This window comes from Candoia aspera, chromosome 4 (assembly GCF_035149785.1).
Source record: "Candoia aspera isolate rCanAsp1 chromosome 4, rCanAsp1.hap2, whole genome shotgun sequence".
Taxonomy (NCBI): Eukaryota; Metazoa; Chordata; class Lepidosauria; order Squamata; family Boidae; genus Candoia; species Candoia aspera.
Genome location: NC_086156.1, coordinates 77,193,471 through 77,214,986, shown reverse-complemented (window position 1 = coordinate 77,214,986; position 21,516 = coordinate 77,193,471). Strand labels below are relative to the sequence as shown.

At 44.8% G+C, this 21,516-nt stretch overlaps 1 protein-coding gene across 1 annotated transcript; it reads left to right on the top strand.

Annotated features, from left to right (window-relative positions):
• Positions 1 to 6,147: 6,147 nt before the first annotated feature.
• On the top strand, positions 6,148 to 20,913 carry NR1D1 (nuclear receptor subfamily 1 group D member 1). Its single transcript, XM_063300673.1, has 8 exons — positions 6,148 to 6,504; positions 13,473 to 13,808; positions 14,169 to 14,257; positions 15,285 to 15,429; positions 16,450 to 17,033; positions 17,982 to 18,167; positions 19,610 to 19,820; positions 20,455 to 20,913. Exons 1-8 carry the CDS (start codon positions 6,444 to 6,446, stop codon positions 20,652 to 20,654), a joined length of 1,812 nt encoding a protein of 603 aa, XP_063156743.1. The 5' UTR covers positions 6,148 to 6,443; the 3' UTR covers positions 20,655 to 20,913.
• Positions 20,914 to 21,516: the final 603 nt, after the last annotated feature.

The following is a 21,516-nucleotide window of genomic DNA, read 5'->3' as shown; positions in this document are numbered from 1 at the left end:
CAGGTTGTTTGCCGTGGTGGGGCCAGCTTACATACACCTGGGAACATGTCCTACTTGGAATGCTGTCCGAGTCTAGGCGGGAGAGGTTCCACCTGGGCTTTGTTTTGGAGTTCTCGCCCGATTCCAAGGGCTTGTAGGAGTGAGTACAAGCAGCCTGACAGGGTGTTTGTGGTTTGGTTTCCTCTGCAGACAAGCAAGGCTATGGAGGCGTGTGCAGCAGCAGGTTCCGTAGTGGAAAATGTGGATTTTCCTGTCTCTCCATAGCCCGGTACTTTTTTTCTTGGAAGTCTGAGTACGCAGGGCAACTGGGCAACTGTCCCACTTTTGACTGGGTTAGGCTTAGGCTTAGGCTTAGGCTATTGTTATGGTTTTCACACAGTATGGATGACTGGGAAGGGCATTTATCCAAAACACATTTCCTAATCCAACAGTTGACTGGATTAAGTCATATGAACACAGCCCATGGGACTTCTGTGGTGGATTTGGGCAGTGCCGCTGATTCTCAGGAAGGAGGGGACACATTCCAAGGAGGTGGAGGAGATAAGCAGAGGCACAGTCCAGAGGCAATGGTGGAAAGACTAAGAGGTTCAGGCCAGCCCCGCCCTAGAGCCTTCCCAGGTTATTTCCCCTTAAGTAGAGTAGCTTTAGTCTGGCAAGATTCTGTCTGCACGGTGTGAGCAAATAAAGAACTGAAGTTTGGCTGGACTAATTCTTGGTCATTCCTGGGCTGGGCCTGACAGCTTCTCAGCATGCACACAATGCAGAAGATCACTCTTTTGGCTAACATGTACCTGTACATTGAATTCAGGTATCATGCTAAACTTGTTAAAACATGGTTGATTGAATAAATTACAATTGACTGGATTTGCAGAAAAGCCATAAATCCTGGTTTACCAACAGCAGTGGACTAAGCTCTCAAAAGTGAAGTACACTATGGTTCAGTGCATTAAGTAAACCAGGTTTATTACTGGCAACTGAAGGCCCAACTTTCTTTGGTTCTGGGCAGGCATTCAGACTGAACAGGGTATTGGGCACAGTGGGATGCATCTGCTTGTGCTGAAAAGGGGTCTAGTCATACTCAGGCAAACTCAAATAGAAGCATTTGAAATATGCTGCTTGGTGTGGCAAGAATCGGGTGGTATGGGGTAAGTGCACATGAAGACCAGTGGAGACAGGGCCACTTTGTATATTTCCTCCTATGTAAATGAAATACCTGTTGGATTTGTTTATGTGTTTGTTCATTTATTTTGCACAGTTTCTATGCAATCCCATTCACCCAACTCTAAGCAGACCACATATATAATGCACCATAAAACCATAAAATGTAAGACCAAACAACAACTACCCTGCCAGCAACATATTCAATAGCATACCCCAAAAAGTTTAGATTCCAAAACCCAATGAAAGAAGATAGTTAACGGGGAGGAGGATCTCTGTATTGTGGGCGGGGTATTCTCTATGGCTGCATCCCATAGTTTCTTGGCCCCTGCTCCTTTAACTTCACAGTATGTCTTCCCAACTCCAATGTGTAGCATGGGCAGTTTCCAAGGGTAGTTCCAAAGCTCCTTCATAAACCAAGAAGCACTCCTGGATCAGCAGACAGGGAGAGGTTGTTTAGGGGCAATCACATCCAGCACCCTAGCCAACTCTGAATTCCAACAGTCGATCAGAGACATGGTGGAATTGCCATCAGATCACTGACTTTCCAACCATCTTAATGGATTCTACCACCATGTGGAGGTCAGAGGTACTAAGTCTCAGGGTGACCACAAAGTGATCTGACCATGATGAAATACTGATGGAAATGTCTTCTACCTTCAGACTCTGAAATATCTGCTCCAAGATAAAAATCAGATCAGGCATACAGGCACTGGTACATGTTGGGTCAGTTACAGCTTGGGACAATTCTATGAACTCCTGGGCCATTCTGTCCCCCATGCCCAGGGCATGACTATTAAAATCCCCCAGCACAAATAGCTGGGGGCCATAAGCATCTGTCCGTTCATACTAACATCAAGATGTTGCATGCAAGTACATAACAGGCAGAGTTTGTATTGCAAAACAAATTTTGTCACTTCACCCCAGATAATGCCTATGCTGGAATGGGGGAAATTAACCACCAGACCAGAGATGAGACCAAGAAGTCCAGGAAGTGCAGTGGTGTGAAAGTTCTATCTATGAGTAGAACAGTGTTCACCCATTAGTCCTCAAATCATTCCAGAATGCAGTTCAGTGGACCTACTGCTTCCTCTTCCCCTACCACAGGCCCATTACCAGCAGCTGTCCTATCGTCAGGATCCTAGTAGAAGTATTTCTATTCAAAAAATAAAATATTTTGAAATATTTATATACGTTGTTTATATTACACATATATTATTATCTTATATTACATAGGTTTGTTACCTGGAAAGATAGGACATAAATAATTGTAATAAATAATGTGCATGGCTTTGTGAACCAAGGAGCAGCCTGCATCACAGCTTGCATCTTCCATGTTAATACATCATCAGGGCAGGTAGTGTGCAGAAGAGTTTGAGAACCAATGCCAGCCCCAAACAGTTGCTTACGATTGGTTTTCATATATTTTAAGTTGTGATTGGATTATCATGATTTCTAGAGACCCAGATTCTAGTATGTTAACCCTGCACTAGATTCTATAGCCAGTTTACAAAATGCAGCATTTAAATGATTTGAAACAAGCATGTTTCACACAAAACCCCTTATTTGTTTGGATTCACACTCACACTAATCTATAATTACTTGTAATACACAGTAGGCTAGGTTAGGTACACAGTGCATGTGGGAACCCAGTCATTGTGGTTTGTAAATTGTGGTTGACAGCTTAATGTGTCAAGTGAACCCACTAGTAAGCCATTAATAAACAAACACTGATTTAATACAGTGTATGCCCCAGACTGTACCTTTGTTTGTATTTCACAGCAATGGACTTTACCTGGTCTCTTAACTCTTAGATCCTTAACATCTCCTTAGGCTGCTTCTAATTTGGATTTAGTGAAACCAGAATATATGGCTTGGTTTATACAATGAGCTGCTCAAAATCTGGTTTGCTTCCTTGTGGCTTGGAATGTTATGAAAAACCTAGACATCTCTGATTTTTAATAAACTATAGTTAAAATATGGTTTAACATCCTGAGTGAACATAGCCTGGATTCACATATTATTTTGAACCATAAATTATAATCTACAAATAACTGACTGGTTAGAAACAAATTAAAGGCAACCTAATCCCAAACTGTAAAATATTTTAAAGGTCAAATGTGTCATACTGAAGTGGGCATAACCCTTAAATTAGTTTTAATCTTAACATGTTCTCCAAACTTGGGTTGGTCACTATTTTGGGTTCAGAGAGATCAGAACTTGTAACCTACAACACATCTTGGTTAAAATTCTGGTTTCTAAAATCCCCACATGTAGGACTACCAGATCTGGGGTTAAAAAATCCAAATGACCATTAGAAGGCACAAAGAGATACAGAAAACTCTAACTCTTTACTGCCATCTAATGGTCATCCAGATTTTTGTGGCTCAGATCTAGTGGGCCCTCCAGGTTTAGATGACATAGGAACCTAAGCTGGTTATTGCAGCAAACATCTTATAACCTTACCTTTTGGAATATGCAATGGCTAAAGTAGTTCCATCTTCCGATTAAATCCTTGTTGAACTTCTGGGCAAAGGGAGTTCCCAAAATTTACAGGCCATTTAATTACCAGACACTTGGTCAATATTGCTCTATCATATTGGAAGAATGTTCTGTTATGCTATGACAGCATGAAGTGCCAGTGGTGCCCCACCTGTGCCTTGACATTGACATATCGATACATGCAGCTCTTTCCCAATCAAGTGTGGGATTGCTGGGTTAACTTCCTGAACTTTACTCTATGAGATCATTTCTTCTCCAGTCTGATGCCGTTTGGAGTGGTGCTGCTCCCAGAATTAGGGGTATTCTGGAAGTTGTAGTCTCAGCACACCCGGAGGGCACCGGGTTGGAGATGGCTGCTATAGATGATGTCTTACCATTGTGGCTCAGACTGTCATCTCTTTTGAAAAATCTTCTCCTTCAAATTTCAACTAAAATACAGAATTTTGGAAGTCTTTAGGCCTGTCTTTATATGTTCAGATTCCCTACTGCCATGGCACTGTCCTGTCTTGCAATTGAGGCGACTCAAATATTGTATGGGAGATACTATGAATATTTAAGATGAGCTATATAAATAGTAAATATCATGGAGATGCACATGCCTTTAGAAAATGGCTGGGAACTGTGCTACTTTCCACAAGTCACACTTCTAGAATAGGCACTGTCTAAAGCATGCTTTTGGAAAATGTATTTATTCTAGTTCAACTGGTCTGTATTAAAAGGGAACTAGAGTGGGCAGTTAACAACAAGCCACTGGTTTCCCCTGTCTTTAGTGGCATGCATTCTTCTGAACCATAACTACAGCACACATTGTTCACAGTGCCTGCCTTCTCTTACTCAGCAATTGCTCTAGACAATCCCAGCTCTCAGTGAAGTGAGTAACATCCCTTAAGGAAGAGCTGATTACAATGTGGGACCTAAATCTGAGTGCAGGAATGCAGCCTACTGTGTGTTGCTACACAAGGCACATGGCATTTAATGAAACTCTTGAGCAGAATACATGGAACTCGTTACAGTGGGGGTAGGCAACCTACAGGTATTTTTGGACTACAATTCTTCACTGTAAGAATTGCCAGGCTACTGGGGCTGATGGGAGTTCAGGTCAAAAACATCTGGGTGCTATTAGGCTGGCTACCACTGTATCACAGCACACCTGAGATGATAAAATAGTTCCTCCATCTCCATTAAAAAAGGAAAAAAAGAAGTTGGTATCCTCCAGACATGCTGAACTTCAACTCCCACAATCCCTTCACTAGCATGTCTGGAAGGCAATAGATTGGGGGAAGTTGCTTTTAAAACAGTGATGTTGCCCAGGAAGGGTGGGAAACAGCTTCTGCATGCAAATAAGGAAAGACTGCTTTACAAAGAAAAGGAAATAGCTGCTCAGCTTTTGATAAGACAGAGTTTGAAAATTCCATACATCGTAGCTTGCTCCTAGGCTAAGCACCCATCTCGATCCTGGCTTCTTTCTTTAGATTTATGGATAAATCCCTGCAAAGATCGTTTTAAAAATGGCTTTCAGACCAGCCAAACTAGCGTAACACAGCATTTGATGTCCATAATTCAGAAACAAACTCATCCCCTCCAGGCGTTCTATGAGTCCACAATCACTAATCAGTGATGTTGGCGACGATTTAGGACATGTGAAGTACAAAACATCTGAAGGCCACAGTGCTGCTACCTAAAGGAGGGGTGGAAATGCAGACCTCTAGTTGCTGGAGGATTATCATCCCTCATCCTTGGCTAACCTGGGAGTACTGATGGGATTTGGAATTCAGCACTTTCTGGAGGACTACAGTTGCTCAAATCTGTTTACAAGCGATAATGGAGGTGCAACCCCCCCATCGCCTTCGAGCACTCTTTTGACAGCATGGCTGGCAGCGCAAATCTCCTGAGTATCTGTGTGAACAGTGATCCAAAACATTTCCAAAAAGCACGACCGATTTTTCAAAACAGGCTGAGGTTTGCTACGGTGAGGAGGAAGAAAAGCTCGGGAGATAAGGTGAACAATGACTGAAAACAACAACAACAACAATCTCTCTTCATTTCTGCACGATCTTTCGCCAAGCCCTACATTGGCAGCCAGTTGTGGTTGAGGGGTGTGTGGGGAGCTTCTTACCATACATCACTTTAAAGCATCACGTTTTTCACGGATACTCCCTCTTTTCACTGTGTGTATGCCTAAACTTCAAGAACTTTGATCACTCCGGCCAAGCCGGCGCGCGACAAAAATAATAAGCAAAGTCACGGCTTAGGGACGCAGCAGAAACAAAAGCTGCGCAGGCGCAAAAAAAAAAGCTGTTCGGGGAAACTACAACTCCCTGCAACCCTTGCGTTCAAGCACTGTGAAGAAGCCCAGTGCAATGTGCCTGCTGTTGCTGCAGCAGTAGTAGAAAGTGTGTCACTGGGACACGAGGCTCTCCCCTGGAGTCACATGGTGGATGTTCCTGAGCCGCGTGCTGGTGTCTGCGCAGCTGCAGGGAGAGAGTGAGCTTTGGCAGATTAACATTTTGCAGGCGAAGGGAGAGGCAGTGGCATAATCGAGCTCCCGGCTGGCGTGAGAATCTTTGCATGCGCAGCCAAGCTCCAGTTCTTTCCAGTCTGAGTCTTGGTGCAAAATACGAAATTTAAAGAAGCAAATCACCATCATCCCGTGCAAGCTGATTTTTTTTTGTATTGTAACATAACTTCGGGGAGATAAAAAGAAGAAAGAGGAGGGGAAGAGAGCAGCCCTTTGCTTTCCTCCCTCCTCACCAGTCGAATCTCAACTTGCATCATCGCTTGATATGAATGACAGCTGTCAGCTGAACAGGATGGCAACTTTGGATGATAATAACAACACCCCAGGTAAGCCCCTGCTTCTTGCCATCGGATTCCCACACATATTTATTTTCCTGCATTGAGAAAACCGGTAATTTGACCCTCCTCACCCGCACACGTGGCCCTGCTACCCTTTTCTGTAGCATAGAGTCCGGCCGTAGAGGTCAGCCTCTTTCTCCGAAACGGGTTGGTCTGTACGCCAGCACCCCGGCTCAGCGGAGTCTGCGTTTTCTCCGCATGAGCTGGTGGGGTAGGCAGGGGTCTCACCTCCCCAAGTAGCGCGGGTATGTATGAAGAAGTTTGCTTCTTAACCGCATTAACTATACATGGGAGGAAGGATCCTTTCTGAACCGCCACCCCGCGGAGGAATGTGACTTTGGGAGCTGGGAGGAAAGTCGAGGGGGCACGTCGCTTAGCTCTTCTCTTCTATCCTGTTCCCATCTCCCAGTTAAAAAGGATTAATTTGCCAGCCGTGCACTGTAGGTCCCGCTTTGGGGATCGGTGGCAAGGGGAGTAAGAGTTTAGGTGCCGGTCTCAAGGGAGGAGATCAACCTCCCCTTTCGGAGTGGAAAGGGTAGAGCCAAGGACTTGGGCCACTAGTAGTCGCAGGCGACGCCCTCCCTTGTCCTTTGAACTGACGGGCAGGTGGCGGATGAGGGCAGTTCGGAGGAGAAGGGAGCTGTTTTGCTTTCCTATGGAGCCTCACAAGTATTTTTCAATGAAATCCCGTCTGAGAGTGTCAGGAAATGGGAAATCTCTCTCTCTAGTTTATGGTTCCTCAGAGTTTCCTTCCTGAGGGAGGTCGCTCCCAAGGATCTTTTCCTCCTCGACGTTTTAAATCGCGTTGTCCCCCTTTGGAATCCCACCCTTTTTGGGATTCCCCCAGTGAGGGTCTCACGTGTCCTCTTGCCTGGCTCAGCCACGTGCAAGGTTTGTTTTCCTTACCGGCCCCGCCCCTACCACCCATTGGTCTGTATCGCCTCAATTACCTCTTTAGCCACGCCTCTCTGCGTAACGTCATCATTCAGGAAGCAACAGTGTTCTGTCACCTCCCTCCTGGGCGGGCGTTCAGGGTGGAATTCGCTAATGGGTGGAGGAGGAAGCGGAGCCAATAGGTGGTTGTTGTTTATTCGTTCAGTCGCTTCCGACTCTTCGTGACTTCATGGACCAGCCCACGCCAGAGCCTCCTGTCGGTCGTCAACACCCCCAGCTCCCCCAGGGACGAGTCCGTCACCTCTAGAATATCATCCATCCACCTTGCCCTTGGTCGGCCCCTCTTCCTTTTGCCTTCCACTCTCCCTAGCATCAGCATCTTCTCCAGGGTGTCCTGTCTTCTCATTATGAGCCAATAGGTGGGTGAGGGGAAAGGCGAAGCGTGCGGGGCGGGGCTGAGAAAGAGGGGAGGGGACCATGTGCAAGCATGACACGTTGAGGGGAGCCGTCCGATCTGCCAACCGTATTATCGTGGTTCCTGGTCATTAAACTCTGAGTGAGGAACGGCTCTAGATCTTTTGGGGATATGAAAATTTTGGATAAGTCATGAGGCCTGTCCGAATAGCAACTGGGTGAGTGGAACCTGCCTGTTTTCCGCATCTTGGGATGGGCCTGGGATGAACTAAAAATTACAGTAAGTAATGTGAGAATCCCAGCCCTTGAACCTCTTCCAGTTTTCGTGGTGCCTCTTCATTTCATTCTGAATGAGAATGTCCCCTATCCCCGCCACCAATAACTTCACCAGATGGCAGCCCCTAGCTAGCCTTGATTGACTGGATAAGAGGCCACCAGGAATTGCCTGGATTGTAGGCTAGATTGGGAAGTTAAAACACACACACACACACTAATATATCTTGGAAGAAGGCACTGATTAGCTACTTAAAGCTGCCAAGAAAACTATTGACACAGCTGCCAGTAGCTGAACTTGATGCAAGACTGTCTTGAATTTTTTAAAATCCCACAATGTTGCATTTGTTTTAAGGTAACAGGGTCATCATTTGTACTATGATCTGTGTTTACTGTACAAGAGAAATAGAGCAGCTGAGGAGGGGGACTCCCTTGGTTATCAATAATGCTGGATTGTAAATTTCTTTACAGCTAAAACCCACCGGGTTTGGGATGGTCCACCCCCCAAATAATTGCACATATTTAGGATTGCTCTGTTTATCTTTAATGTGTTACAGTTTGGGTTTCCTTGTGAAAGTGGTTTCTAAGTCGGATGCTTTAGTTTTGGATTAAGAATAAACATCTTGGTTCATTGTAATAGCAACACCCTTTCTACAGAGGTTATTCTGCTATTTTTTGCACCTGTGAGGTTGAACCTGTTCTCAGCCACAAAAAACCCAAGATCAGCACTGGTTAAATATTCACTCCATCTCACAGAAGGGATCCTTCATATATCATAACATATCAGATATATAGTCATCTCTGTTTTAATGAGTGATCACATTCCCCTGCCTGCACATGTACATTGTGATGGTGTTTGGATATAAAGAGTTCTGGGCAATTTTATTGAAAGCTTTCCACTGAGTCTAATCCATACTGGCTTTATCCTCATGAAGCGAACAAATGGACAACATCTAGCTTTGTACCTCTGACTACATGTGTCTCCTGCCACTCCCAAGTCTCCTCTCTGGGAGACCGAGGACTAGTGACATATATTGCAAACAGATATGACATATCTTTCCCTTCTGTGGACCCATTTGGAAACTCTCCAGCTGGATCTGCTCATAACTTTCAGTGCTGTCTTGTGCCTTCAAGCATTATTTATTCTCTCTGACTCACCTGGGATGGTCTGCTTTAATATTCTTGGGAGGGACAGCTGCACATGTGCATAGCTTCCTCCACTGGGATTCCCTGCTCCACCCTTCATGGTCTGATCTGGCAGATTTGTAAACTCTGCTGCTTACCTGTTAAAAAGGGGAAGGAAGAGTGTTGTAAAGGAGAGGCCAGGAGCAGAGGAGAAAAGGACGTTGAGCCTACGATTCTGCAGTAGCTACAGTATATTCAAGTCAGAGACAAGATGATGAAGATGTTTGCCTTAACCAGCCAAGGGACTTGGCTGCATCCCAGGCCTCTGCAGCACAGCAATATTTAGTTTAAATTACAGGGTTTGCCTGAATTATCTGCATCCTTGTTCGTCCTTGGTAACTCTGCTTAGAATCAGAGATGGATAAAGTTCCAGACAAATACAGTGCGGCATGGCATTTGGCGATGCCTTCCTCCATGGGGCTTGGCTAGGGAGAGTGAAGTTGCTTCTGTTGTCTTTAAAGCTAGTGAGAAGTTCCTGTGGCTGCAGTAATCAGCTTTTATTTTCTGTTAAGGAATATCACCCATAAGCCCACCCACCTATTTTTCAGCCTTCGCTTAGGTTGCCATTTTTATTTTCTGCAACTGCAGAAGGATAAAAATCCCTCTCATTTCCCCACTTACTCTAATTCAAATCTCAGTTCTGCAGAATTAGTGTATAAGCAGGTTGCCGTTGGCTCATACAATGTGGAGAAAAATGTAAGAGGCAGAGTTCTGAAATGAATGACTGGAGTTGTGGGTGTTACCCCAGTTGTGGCTCCCCCATCCTAATTTTCTCTAGTCTAGGATCTAGACTAGAAATTACAATCTGAACAGGAAGCCAGTTTCCAAGTGCACTGAGGATTATAGCACAGTTACTATAGATATTTTCTATCCAGTGAGGGGGGGGGATAAGGGAATGTCTCCTCTTTTGGGGGGGGGAATGTCTGAAATGAGTTTACATCATGACACTAGAATGGGGGGACTGTGGATGTTTCAAATTCAGGAGACTCAGAAATGCAGGTAGTACAGCAAATCAATAGAAATAGGCGCAATTACTGAGAGATGTGTGGGCATGTTTTTGTTTTTGCAGCAAAGCATTAAAGAAGATTTTTTGTTCTGGAGAATGTTTCTTCACTTGCCCCAGTTTTGGGTGGAAAATATTTTGTGGGGACAGCTGGAGGGTGATAAGTATCTCTCATTAGGATAATAAAAGCAGGGTGGCACAAGGGTAGAAGACCTTAGCTAGGAGATCTTGTCTTGCTTGAGGCTGGTGACATCTTAACCTTTTGACAGGGTGAGATGACTGTGTAGGGCAGCCGAGCACGAACGTAGCAGTTCAGCCTTCTCAAATGTGACGCATCTCAGATATGTTGGGACTGCAAACCCCAGAAGTCCCAGCCAAGACATCAGTTTGGGAAAGGCTGAATTAATTGACGCCCATCCTCTTCCCTGTTGGCAAAGGAGGTGGCTTTCGGATTGCCAGCCCTGGCTGGCATTGTTCTCCTAAGCCAGTAGTCCCAGCTCTTGGGCTGCACCCAATAAAGCAGCTGGTGGAGATAAAGCTTGGGAGCCCCAGCCGAGACTGGCTTGTTGTTGAAAGCCTACCTGGGCACTGAGTCTGCTTCTCCCATGTGATCTTGTTTATAATCCCTCTGGCATTGATGGTTTTGTTTCTGTTGCTCCAAGACTCCTTGGCAGTACTCCTTGCCTCCTGGCAAGTGGCCCAGTTCTAAAGCCTTGAGTATTTTTTTTAATCACCAGGTTCCCAGTTTAATTGGTTTTTTGGATGTGATGGATCATTTTAAAGAAATAATTACTTTGGCTTCCCCCTGTTTTTCAGTGATCTTTTGACTGCTTGTTTCATTGCTATCAGTTGTTTGCTTCATCCCTTCCCTTATTTCTTTTAAAGATTTTTTTATCCTGCCTTTATTATTTTTATAAATAACTCAAGGTGGGGAACATACCTAACACTCCTTACTCCTATTTTCCCCACAACAACAACCCTGTGAGGTGGGTTGGGCTGAGAGAGAGTGACTGGCTCAAAGTCACCCAGCCGGCTTTCATGCCTAAGGCAGGACTAGAACTCACAGACTCCTGGATTCCAGCCTGGAGCCTTAACCACTGGATGAAACTGGCTTTCCCCCCTGTTTGCAGCCCTAAGATGTAGGTCAACATCTGAAAGCAGAAAGAATTGGATTGCAAAAGAAATCATTTTGGTGAGATGAGTTCAGAGTTTGCAGCTAGGAAATAGACTTTATAAAGTTTTATCCAGATGTGTTTGGGAAGAGAAGTCTACCATCCAGATAGTTTCCATACACTTGGCTGCTTTGTTTTCCTACTCCCACTTTATTTGCAATAGGATTATTGTACTCCGCTCCAGTCCAGTTTCTGCACATGCCTTCTAGAACATGGATCCTGTGTTCCCATTGACTTCTCTGTCACATCTTATACAACTTGCATGTCCATATTGTGAATTGATTTACTAATTACCACTTTTGGGGGGTATAAGTATGATGATTCACACAAATAGCTGTCTCTGGAATGGAGTGAGAGGTATAGAGGAAAGGAATGAATATCGCAGTTGCTGGTGATGAGAGGAGACATACCTTTCTTAAAGTATCACACTAGCTGGGGATGATTACCCTTGATAACTAAGGGTGCTTCTGTATTCTGGGATAAGACACTTCTGCACAATTGATTCAGGGGATGAAGAGCAAGGGAAAACTCTCACAGAAATTCAGAGTTGGGAAGGATCTTGGAGGACATCTAGTCTACATTTCTGCTTACCGCAAGAATCTTATAACTAAAGCATCCTTGAATGATAGACACGTAAGTCCTCCAGACATTCGTTCATCTGGCTGAGATAGAATGTAAAGTATTCTCATGCGGTTCTCGCCTTACAAACATGACTCAGTAGATGTGGTTCTGTTCTTGTTCAGAGATTGCTCACTGTAGGTGGAATAGGGAAGCAATTTTATCCCAGGTCAATCCTCTGATGTATGTGGGAGGCTTTGTATTATTACCCTTAGCAGCTTGTTAAGTCTTCAGCTATTTGCCCACTAAGCATTTCTTGAACCACATTGCCTCTCTGCTAGTATAATAAATGGAACATTTCCTCAGTTACATTCAGAAATGTACAAATCTCTCTTACTGTGTCCTATTTTAGTAGTGGTTTTCCAAGATTAAGATATGCATTTGGCAAGGTGCTTCTCTCTCTTCTTTTTCTCCTTTTATTTCTCTTCTGCATTTCTAAAATCTGTGTCTTCAATCACTGTTCCCTAACCAGCTACTCCTGGTGTGCAGGAATGGCCCTTCCCAGAATTCCCAGCCAGTATGGCTAGAGGTGTGCTGGGAAATGCAGTCCCGGCACATTTGGAGGGGCCAGGTAAGGAAAGACTGTCTTAGCTTGGAAGCCTACTGGCAGGATTTCTTCTGTTTTTAAAACATAGTTACAGTCATGTTAAATAAAAGCCCTTTTGAAAGGATTTACTGGATATATGCCCATTTTTCTGTTTAGGTGAGGACTTAAAGGGACCAATAACATTTAAAAACTAAAAACAGAATAAGTGTGCAATTAGTGCTAAGATTAGTAACAAAATAATTTAAAACTCTGTTTTTCAACCTTGGCAACTTTAAGATGTTTGGACTTCAACTCCCAGAATTCCTCAGTCACTATGGGGAAACGATCTAGATTATGATGATCAGTTGAAATTTATGAGTAGGGGATAGCAACTAGCTGATCCTGGCTACTCTTAAGAAGACTGAATCTACTTAGTTCTGGGATGGAAGACCATCAGGAAATCCCAGGGCCATACACGAGGCTGAGAAATGGCAAGCAGGCAGTGGCAAACCACTTTTGTATTCTTCTCAAAGGAACTGCATGGATATGTCCGTGTGGCCGCCAGAAATGAAGCTTGACTTGAGGGACTGTTTACCTTTCTGTGTATCTGAGAGAAAGGCTACTCAGATCTTTTAGAGCATGTCAGTCCAGTATGAGCTCTACAGCATCATGTTGTCAGATGGGTTACTCACAACAGTGGGCTCTGAAAGCCTATCCTATTGTTTAAGGTGGCTAAGAATTATTCAAGCTTCACCTAGACGGCAGAATAGAATGACATCCAGTTACCTGACCGAAACAAGCAATCAGGAGACTACACAAGTGCTCTGGGGTAAGACAGATTGTCACAGATTTCTTTTTTCCTTTTATGCAGGTGGTGTGATCAGTTACATTGGCTCTAACGGATCTTCCCCAAGCTGCACCAGTCCCATCTCTCTGTGTGGCAGTGACAGTTTGAATGGCAGCTGCCAGCTGTCTTCCCAGCCAACCTTTCCCAGCTATTTCCCACCTTCACCTACTGGATCTCTGGTGCAGGATTCTGGACGCCTCTATGGGGGTGGTTCAGCTGGGCTTCGTGATGACGCCTCCCCGTCGTCGTCGTCTTCTTCCTCTTCCTACAGCTCTGGCAGTTCTCCAGTGGGACTCCAAGTGGCCTTGGATGATGGGAGGCGCGTCTCCCCTGTCAAAAGCACCAGCAGCAGCATCACGAGTGAGTGATGAGCTGGGAAGCTGCGCTTTGGGGGATGGGATCAGATTGAGGATACTGAGGTGAGCATGGATTTGAGGGGGAGTGCTGAGGTGACCTCACCTCACAGGATAGCTGTGGGGTTTGCCGTTCCACCAACTACCAACTCTTTTGGCAGGCTGTTTTACCTTGGGATTCAGCTACTTCAGCTTGTGTCAGTGCTACCTTTCTAACAACATTGATTCTAGCTGGGTTCCTCAAAACCAGCTGTGTGGATCCAATACTTGGAAAGCTCACCAGTGTTGAAGAGGCTGAAGCTGCAGAGCTATGAATCCAGTCTTCAGGCAAGGAATCTCATAGCCTTTCTCTCTCTCTCCCCCTCAGAACTCAATGGGATGGTCCTTCTATGTAAAGTTTGTGGAGATGTTGCCTCCGGCTTCCATTATGGTGTCCATGCTTGTGAAGGCTGCAAGGTAAACTTTTTTGTCCATATGCAAGAACAGAAACATGTTGGACTTTAGAATTCACTTGGCATAAGGTGTTGGAAGGGGGTTACCTCAAGATGTTTCAGTACTTTGGGAAAGGCAAAAATGTATGCCTTTTCCACACGAATGAATCTACCAAGAATATCTCCTTCAAGAGTCCTTAACATGAATGAGACCTGCATGTGAGCACAGGAGCATGGTTGAGTATGTCATGCTCCAGAGATCAGATCTGCCAACTCCTGCTCTTATTGACATTGAGGATCTGTTGTGTGATTTGATTGCATACTTGCCCTTCTGGAGGGACTGCCTCTGAGCTGACTGCCTGAGACTCCCCATCCAGGTGTACTGGTACTTCACGTTGTCATTCCAAATCGTGTTACTGGGGATTATGAAAGTTGTCAGCACATCTAGATGGCATGGCTGTAAGAATGCCTTGCATACTGACATGCAGCTAAGCAGAATGTAAGAGTCCTCTGCAGTCAATCCTGCCTCCGCTGTACAAAAATACTTTAATACGAAGGCAATACAGTGTGTTTTTAGAGGCTCTTACTTGCAATTACTATGGAGAAAAGACTTTGGTGTTAGACTCGATGCAGGAAAACAGCAAATACAATTCTTTTCTCCTATCAGATTTACACTCTAGACCAGTGTTTCTCAACCTAAGCAACTTTAAGATGTGTAGACTTCAACTCCCAGAATTCCCCAGCCAGCATGGGGAATTCTGGGAGTTGACATCCACACATCTTAAAGTTGCCAAGGTCGAGAAACACTGCTCCAGACATTTTTAAGCTATTGAAGTTCTTCCCCCTTTTTCTGGAGCTAAGCCTGTAGCAGAATTGTTGCATGAAAGAGAATACGCTTCAGAATTTTCACACCAAAAGCACTTGCAGTTGTGCTCTGCCTCACAATCTCAGGGAACTGTATTGAAAAACACACCCACAGAATTTGCAATCGGACATACAGTAGCTGTTCCGTGTCCAGGCTAAGACGCCTGTGTCTCTCCTCCCTCCTGCAGGGTTTCTTCCGGCGCAGCATTCAGCAGAACATCCAGTACAAAAAGTGCCTGAAAAATGAGACCTGCAGCATCGTCCGCATCAACCGGAATCGTTGCCAGCAGTGTCGCTTCAAGAAGTGTCTGAGGGTTGGCATGTCTCGTGATGGTGAGTGCCTGCAGCATGAAATTAGAGATCTCAAGACTAGCAACAGCCCGGCTTTGTATGAACCTTTTGGCGGGCTCTCTGGGCTCGGGAAGATCTGCACCCAAGGGTAGATCACATGCGCTACAGTGGTTTTGGTCTGCATTCCATCCGTCGTACATGTGATCTACCCTTGGGTGCAGATCTTCCTGACCCTTGAATGCCCCTAAAAATTGTGAAGGTAGAGAATGGCAAGGGATGGCGAGGAGAGAGGAGTGACAGCTGGTTGCCTTTCTCCATTGGTGGCGGACCTCCTTGAGATACCAGGACCATGCCCTTGCACAGTGCAGTTGTGCAGCAGTCCTGGAGGGTTTAGGGAAGGCTGTGTTCTTTTTGGACCAAGAGCAAATATTTCAGTCTTGTGGAATTTCTTTTCACCCTGCTTGCTGGCACAGACTGCCTGTTCTCTAAAAGCTAAGCAGGGTTGGACCTGGTTAGTACTTTGATAGGAGATGGCTAGGAAATCCCAGAGATGTATGTTAATTGCGAAACTAGAAAGGAAGCAATGGCAAGCTACTTTGTACTGTTACAATGATGGTGATGATGGTGATGATGGTGGTTTATATGCCACCCAAATCCCAGTGACTCCCTATGGGCGTGCATGAAATCCGCAGGAGGCAGGCTTGACCTTAACTCCCCCTCACTGGCACTCGTGCTCCATGTGTTCACTGCCTCCCCAGGTGTTCTGTCCTAGCACCTCCAGACTTCCGCTGAGCCGTTTATCCTGCTGTTTCCTTTGTCACCAAAAGGAAAAGCACGCTGTGTAGGCACAAGGCAAACAGGCTCTTTCCTGGACTCCATCAATAGAAAGTCTTTTAAGATGTAGCTTACCCATCCCTGCTTCACTTTCTGGGTTTTTTGGAAGATTTTTTTGCTGCTAAGAAAAGCCGTGGATTAGGCTGCAGGTGTTTTAGACCCAAGTTGATCCTTGGATTCCACAGGAATACTTCATGCAGTGTCATCTTCTTTCTGTCTCCTGTGCAGCTGTACGATTTGGGCGCATCCCCAAGCGTGAGAAGCAAAGGATGCTGGCTGAGATGCAGAGTGCAATGAACAACATGGCTAACAACCAACTGAGTGCGCAATCCCTCCCTGAGAACTTACCAACAGGACATCCACAGTCCGCTACCCTCTTGCTGGGCCACCAATCTCAACTGGCACCTTCTTCCCCACCATCCCGTGCAGCCTCCCCACCCCAGACATCGCCTTGCTTCTCCCAGTTTTCTCAGCAGCTGACACCCCCACGATCCCCAAGCCCTGGAGATGTCATAGAGGATGTCATTGCACAGGTGGCTAAAGCCCACAAAGAGATTTTTGTTTATGCCCATGACAAACTGGCCGCAGGGCCCCAACTACCCGCAGGGAGTAACAGTTCTCCGAGTTGGGATGACAACTGGTTGATTAACAGCTACCGCAGCAGTGGGCTGCATCATCAAAATGACAACTGGAACACTGGCTCTGCCTCTCGTCCTGCTTGTCACCAGAACCACATCAATGAACATAGGTTTTGTCCCTCTGGGGAAAGAGACCTCTCCCTTAGGCAAGGTGAATCCAGAAATATACTCCTGGTAAGTGTCACATTGTCATGGAACTTCCCATTTGCCTTCTGGACTCAGTTGTTACTAAATTGTTGTCCTGATAGGAACATCCTTCTGCAGCTGGTTGGGTTTAATGTGGCTGGAAAATCAAGTGCTTCCCTGGGATATGAATGGAATTCAAACCAAGAAAGTTATGTTTATCTTAGCTGTTTGGTTAATTATTCAACACGTGATTTGGATGAGTTTTTGTCTTCTTGATACTTGTTACTTCTTAAAACTGGATTAGGTGTTCTGCCGATGCCCCAGGAGAAGAGGTTGCTGTTTATTTACCTAAGGGAGAGTGTTTATTTTCCCTTCTGTTCTTAAAGTTTGTTCTGCAGGTTTTCTTTTCTTTTATTCCATAAACTATTGTGGATCCCTCAGCAAATAATAGCTAAGAATATTTGTTAGAATAAAAAATAATGCCCACCCATTTGGAGTAGCATTCAGTAATCTTTCAGAGCCTTTTGACCTCTGTCTGAGTGAAGGTCAAAGAACTTGCCCCAGTGATAATCTTTGGTCTGGGATCAGAGGTTGCCATTATATAGGAGATACCTGCCAAAAATATTGGTGTGGACTAAAAAAATACTGGCAGGAGGTAGAGCATCCCTGTTCAACTGTATGTGTGAAATGGAAGGGTCATGTGCATTGTATATCCTCAGTATTTCACTGTGGTTGCACTGATATGGATACATGAAAGCTCTGTTTTCATGATTTTTTAAAAAGAAACTTGGGTAGCAGGGAAATCAAAGCTTGCTAAGTATTATTTAGGAATGTACAACATCATGATTAGTAGGTGGGAAAGAAAAAAAAATATTTCTAATGTATGTGCACAGCCAAAAGTGGGTGCTTAGAAACTTTTGTGCAGGTGCACCTAGTTCCAGCTGCTTTAATCCATACCCTTGTTTATCCTTACATGACTGTTTCCCCTCCCAACAGGCGTGCCCAATGAATTGTCATCCTCATGGTTATAGTGGCCGTACAGTCCAGGAGATTTGGGAGGATTTCTCACTGAGCTTTGCGCCAGCTGTACGAGAAGTTGTGGAATTTGCCAAACACATTCCAGGGTTCCAGGAACTGTCACAACATGACCAAGTCTCTCTACTCAAAGCTGGCACATTTGAGGTAGGAGTGTTTCCACCTACAATTTAAGGACCTCCTTCGTTACAAGCTGTTGCTACTCTATGCAGGGAGATAATTGTTCCCAAAAACCTACTTCGTATTTGTAAACACTGCAAAGAAAATACTGTGGGAGGCAAGGTTGTTTTTAAAATCCCATCACAATTTTCCATCTTCATCATTTTTTTTAGTATGGAGAATGCATCAAAAGGACATTTCTTTGTTGGCTTCTCTTTCAAATATAAACTAATTACAAGTAATTAAAGGGATGTTGTCAGGACAGTCTGCTTCTGGGAGGCTGGAACCCAGCCACACCCAGAGCAAAACAAGCGCTTTGAAAGCCAGGAAAAGAATTTGGTTGGAAATTCTGACGAATTTTTCTTCTTTGGGATCTCTGAAAGAAAAAACAGCCCCCTTGCAGTTTGATCCTGAGCATGTTTATTTATGCACAGAATTGCAGTCTGAGAGATTATTTTTGCAAACTAGTATTAGAGAAAAGGCCTTGCAATGCAAAGTTTTTAAATTTTGCATGGTATTTTTTTTAATCCCTGAGGTTAGGGTTAATCCTTACCAGCAGTGTCTGCAGGGCATGGGATGTGTTTGTGTGTTTCTGATTGATCTCAGCAGTATCAAAAGCTGTTGTTTTGTACGGTCATCACATCACATGGATACCCTGCTTGATGGGTGGCATTTGTGGCACAACACTGCCTTTGCCATTCCCATAAAAACAGCGAGTTCCTATGGGTGCCACTGGTCCTGATGTTAATGATGGTAAATGTTTTCCATGTTAAGACATGGTTTACTGAAGTCAGTCAAATTTTTATTTCCTTCAGAATAAAATTAAGCAGTCATCATGTTTTGTACTAACATGCGGATATGTTTTACTGGGAATGTGGAAATCTATGTACACAGTAATGGAGAAAGCTAAGCACAATCCCATGCTTTAGCCCATGAGATTGCCATATATCTCATGCTTATGCTATGGTATCAAACAGATAAGAGCTTTTATTGCCCTTTATTGGCTTTGGAAACATCTTGGAAGATTCTTGGCAGGAAATACTGGTATAAAGTGGTGGGGTAGATTCCAAAACTTGCAGTATAAGCATGGAAACACTTTGGCACAACATGGAATCATGACAATTGTGACTTAAGCTGAATGCGCATAAGCCTCCGTTCTTCTTATATACCCATATTGATGGACTTTTTATCTTTAAGTGAATAATACAGTAGATTCTGCATTATAGTATGAGTCTGAAGCTGCTGCCATGACATGAGAGGCACAAAATGGAATAATTAGAGTCATCTTTCCTAAGTTGGAATTATTTCAAAGCTTGGAGAGGTTTCTGATGTCATTTTGGTGTTTTGAGAAAATAAAAAATGCATTTGACGCAGTTCTGTGGAAGCAGACTTACGTTCTGATAGCTTTTATCTTCTCTCTCCAACCCCAGGTGCTAATGGTTCGGTTTGCCTCCCTTTTCAACGTCAAGGAACAGACTGTAACATTCATGAGTCGTACCAAGTACAGCCTTGAAGAGTTGTGGGGGATGGGCATGGGCGACCTGCTGACATCCATGTTTGAGTTCAGCGAGAAGCTCAGTGCCTTGCAGCTATCTGAAGAAGAACTGGGCCTCTTCACAGCAGTGGTGCTGATCTCTGCAGGCAAGTACCCTTTGACCTAGATTGGTGGGAATCCCAGTCCTCGTATACAAACTTTTTGATTGTATCCTTTGCCCAGCAGTTTTTTCCCATTCATTTGCTGTCCTCGCCCATGGCTTTCATAGCTCCAGATGTGCGATTCTTCCCTGCCCAAATATAACCCCTCCAGCTCCCTCAGGCAAGTCTTTTCTTTTAGCCCATACCCTCCAACTACTACAAACCTTGGAGGTGTAACTGCAATTCTCCAAATTTGACAAACGACCGCCCAGAGTCGTTTGTCGAGATGGGCGGTGTAGAAATGTGATAAATAAATAAATTCTCCATATTCTTCTTTGATATCATAACCTCTCCCTTCATCATTAAACCTTAGCCTTATGTCCTTGGAGACATGACCTTCATTCATTGTGAAGTAAGATGTAGAGTGACGGTTCTTTAGAAATAAGGAGCAGCTATGTTTCAAGCATTGCAATTCGCAGATCATCTCTGGCATGATTTTCTCTTACAATTGGGCAGTCTTGTGACCTGGAGGGAGGCTGGACATTTGAGATACATAAAACCAGAGTCCAGACCGCAGTATCTTCCTTTGCAGCCTAGGCTGCTGCTCCGCAGTACTTACTGTCTGCCCTTCTCTGTGCAGATCGCTCGGGCATTGAGAACCCAGCATCGGTGGAGCAGCTACAGGAAACACTGATCCGGGCGCTGCGTGCCCTCGTCCTCAAGAATCACCCCCAGGAAACTTCCCGCTTTACCAAACTGCTCTTGAAACTGCCTGACCTGCGAACCCTCAACAACATGCACTCGGAAAAGCTGCTCTCCTTCCGCATTGATGCTCAGTAGGAGAGAGGATAGGCAGAAATGCTGTGAGCCCAGGCTCCTGACCAATTCTCCCTGCATCATTGCACTAACCAGACTATTTTGGGCCTGGACCCGGCTATCTATTTATGCAGGTGTAGCAGCTGCCACTCTGCCTGCTCAGAAGCAAACAGCACAACCGCCTTTGTAAATATGTCTGTGTATATTGGAACTGTGTGAAGAGAATGTCCCTCTTTCTGGCTGTGGTGCCAACTACAGGAGAAAAATACATTGAAAACAAACTCTGGATGGCTGCCTTATTTACTCACTTCTTGCTCTCTGAAGTGCTTTTTCCCAAGCTGTGGGGATCGGGACTAGGTGTGGTGTGATCCTTTGCTTCCTGCCAGAAGGAAAGCAAACCTCAGCCACAGGAGCCCCACTTATTTTCTCTAGGGAGGGAGGTGTTGGCTGAAGCCCTGTGGAAACCAGTGGGAGGTGAACAGGCTCACCTGCCTGACTGTTCCCTTGAGGTTTAAGATAAAAGAGGTTCAGTAAAAGTTTTCCTTCTGGCGCAGGCGGCCTGCGTGCCCTTTGCAACAGGTGCCACTTCCAGGGAAACTAATTTTGGAGTAATCCCCCTTGTTAGCTGAGATGCAAGGGAACCAATTAGATCCCCTCCTGTCTAGCAAAAACAAAAAAGGAAAAATAATCACCCATCCTCAGATTAATTTTAAACACAGAGGCAACTGAGGTGTACCTTTCCTGTGGTTGGCTGCGTCCCCACGGCCTGAATGCTTGGTGAACTTTGTGTGTGTGGTGCAACCAAGGTTTTACACCTTAAGGGAGGCTTGATGGGTTGAATGATGGAAGAGAACAGTGTTCACCCTACCTGTAGAACAGATTTCAG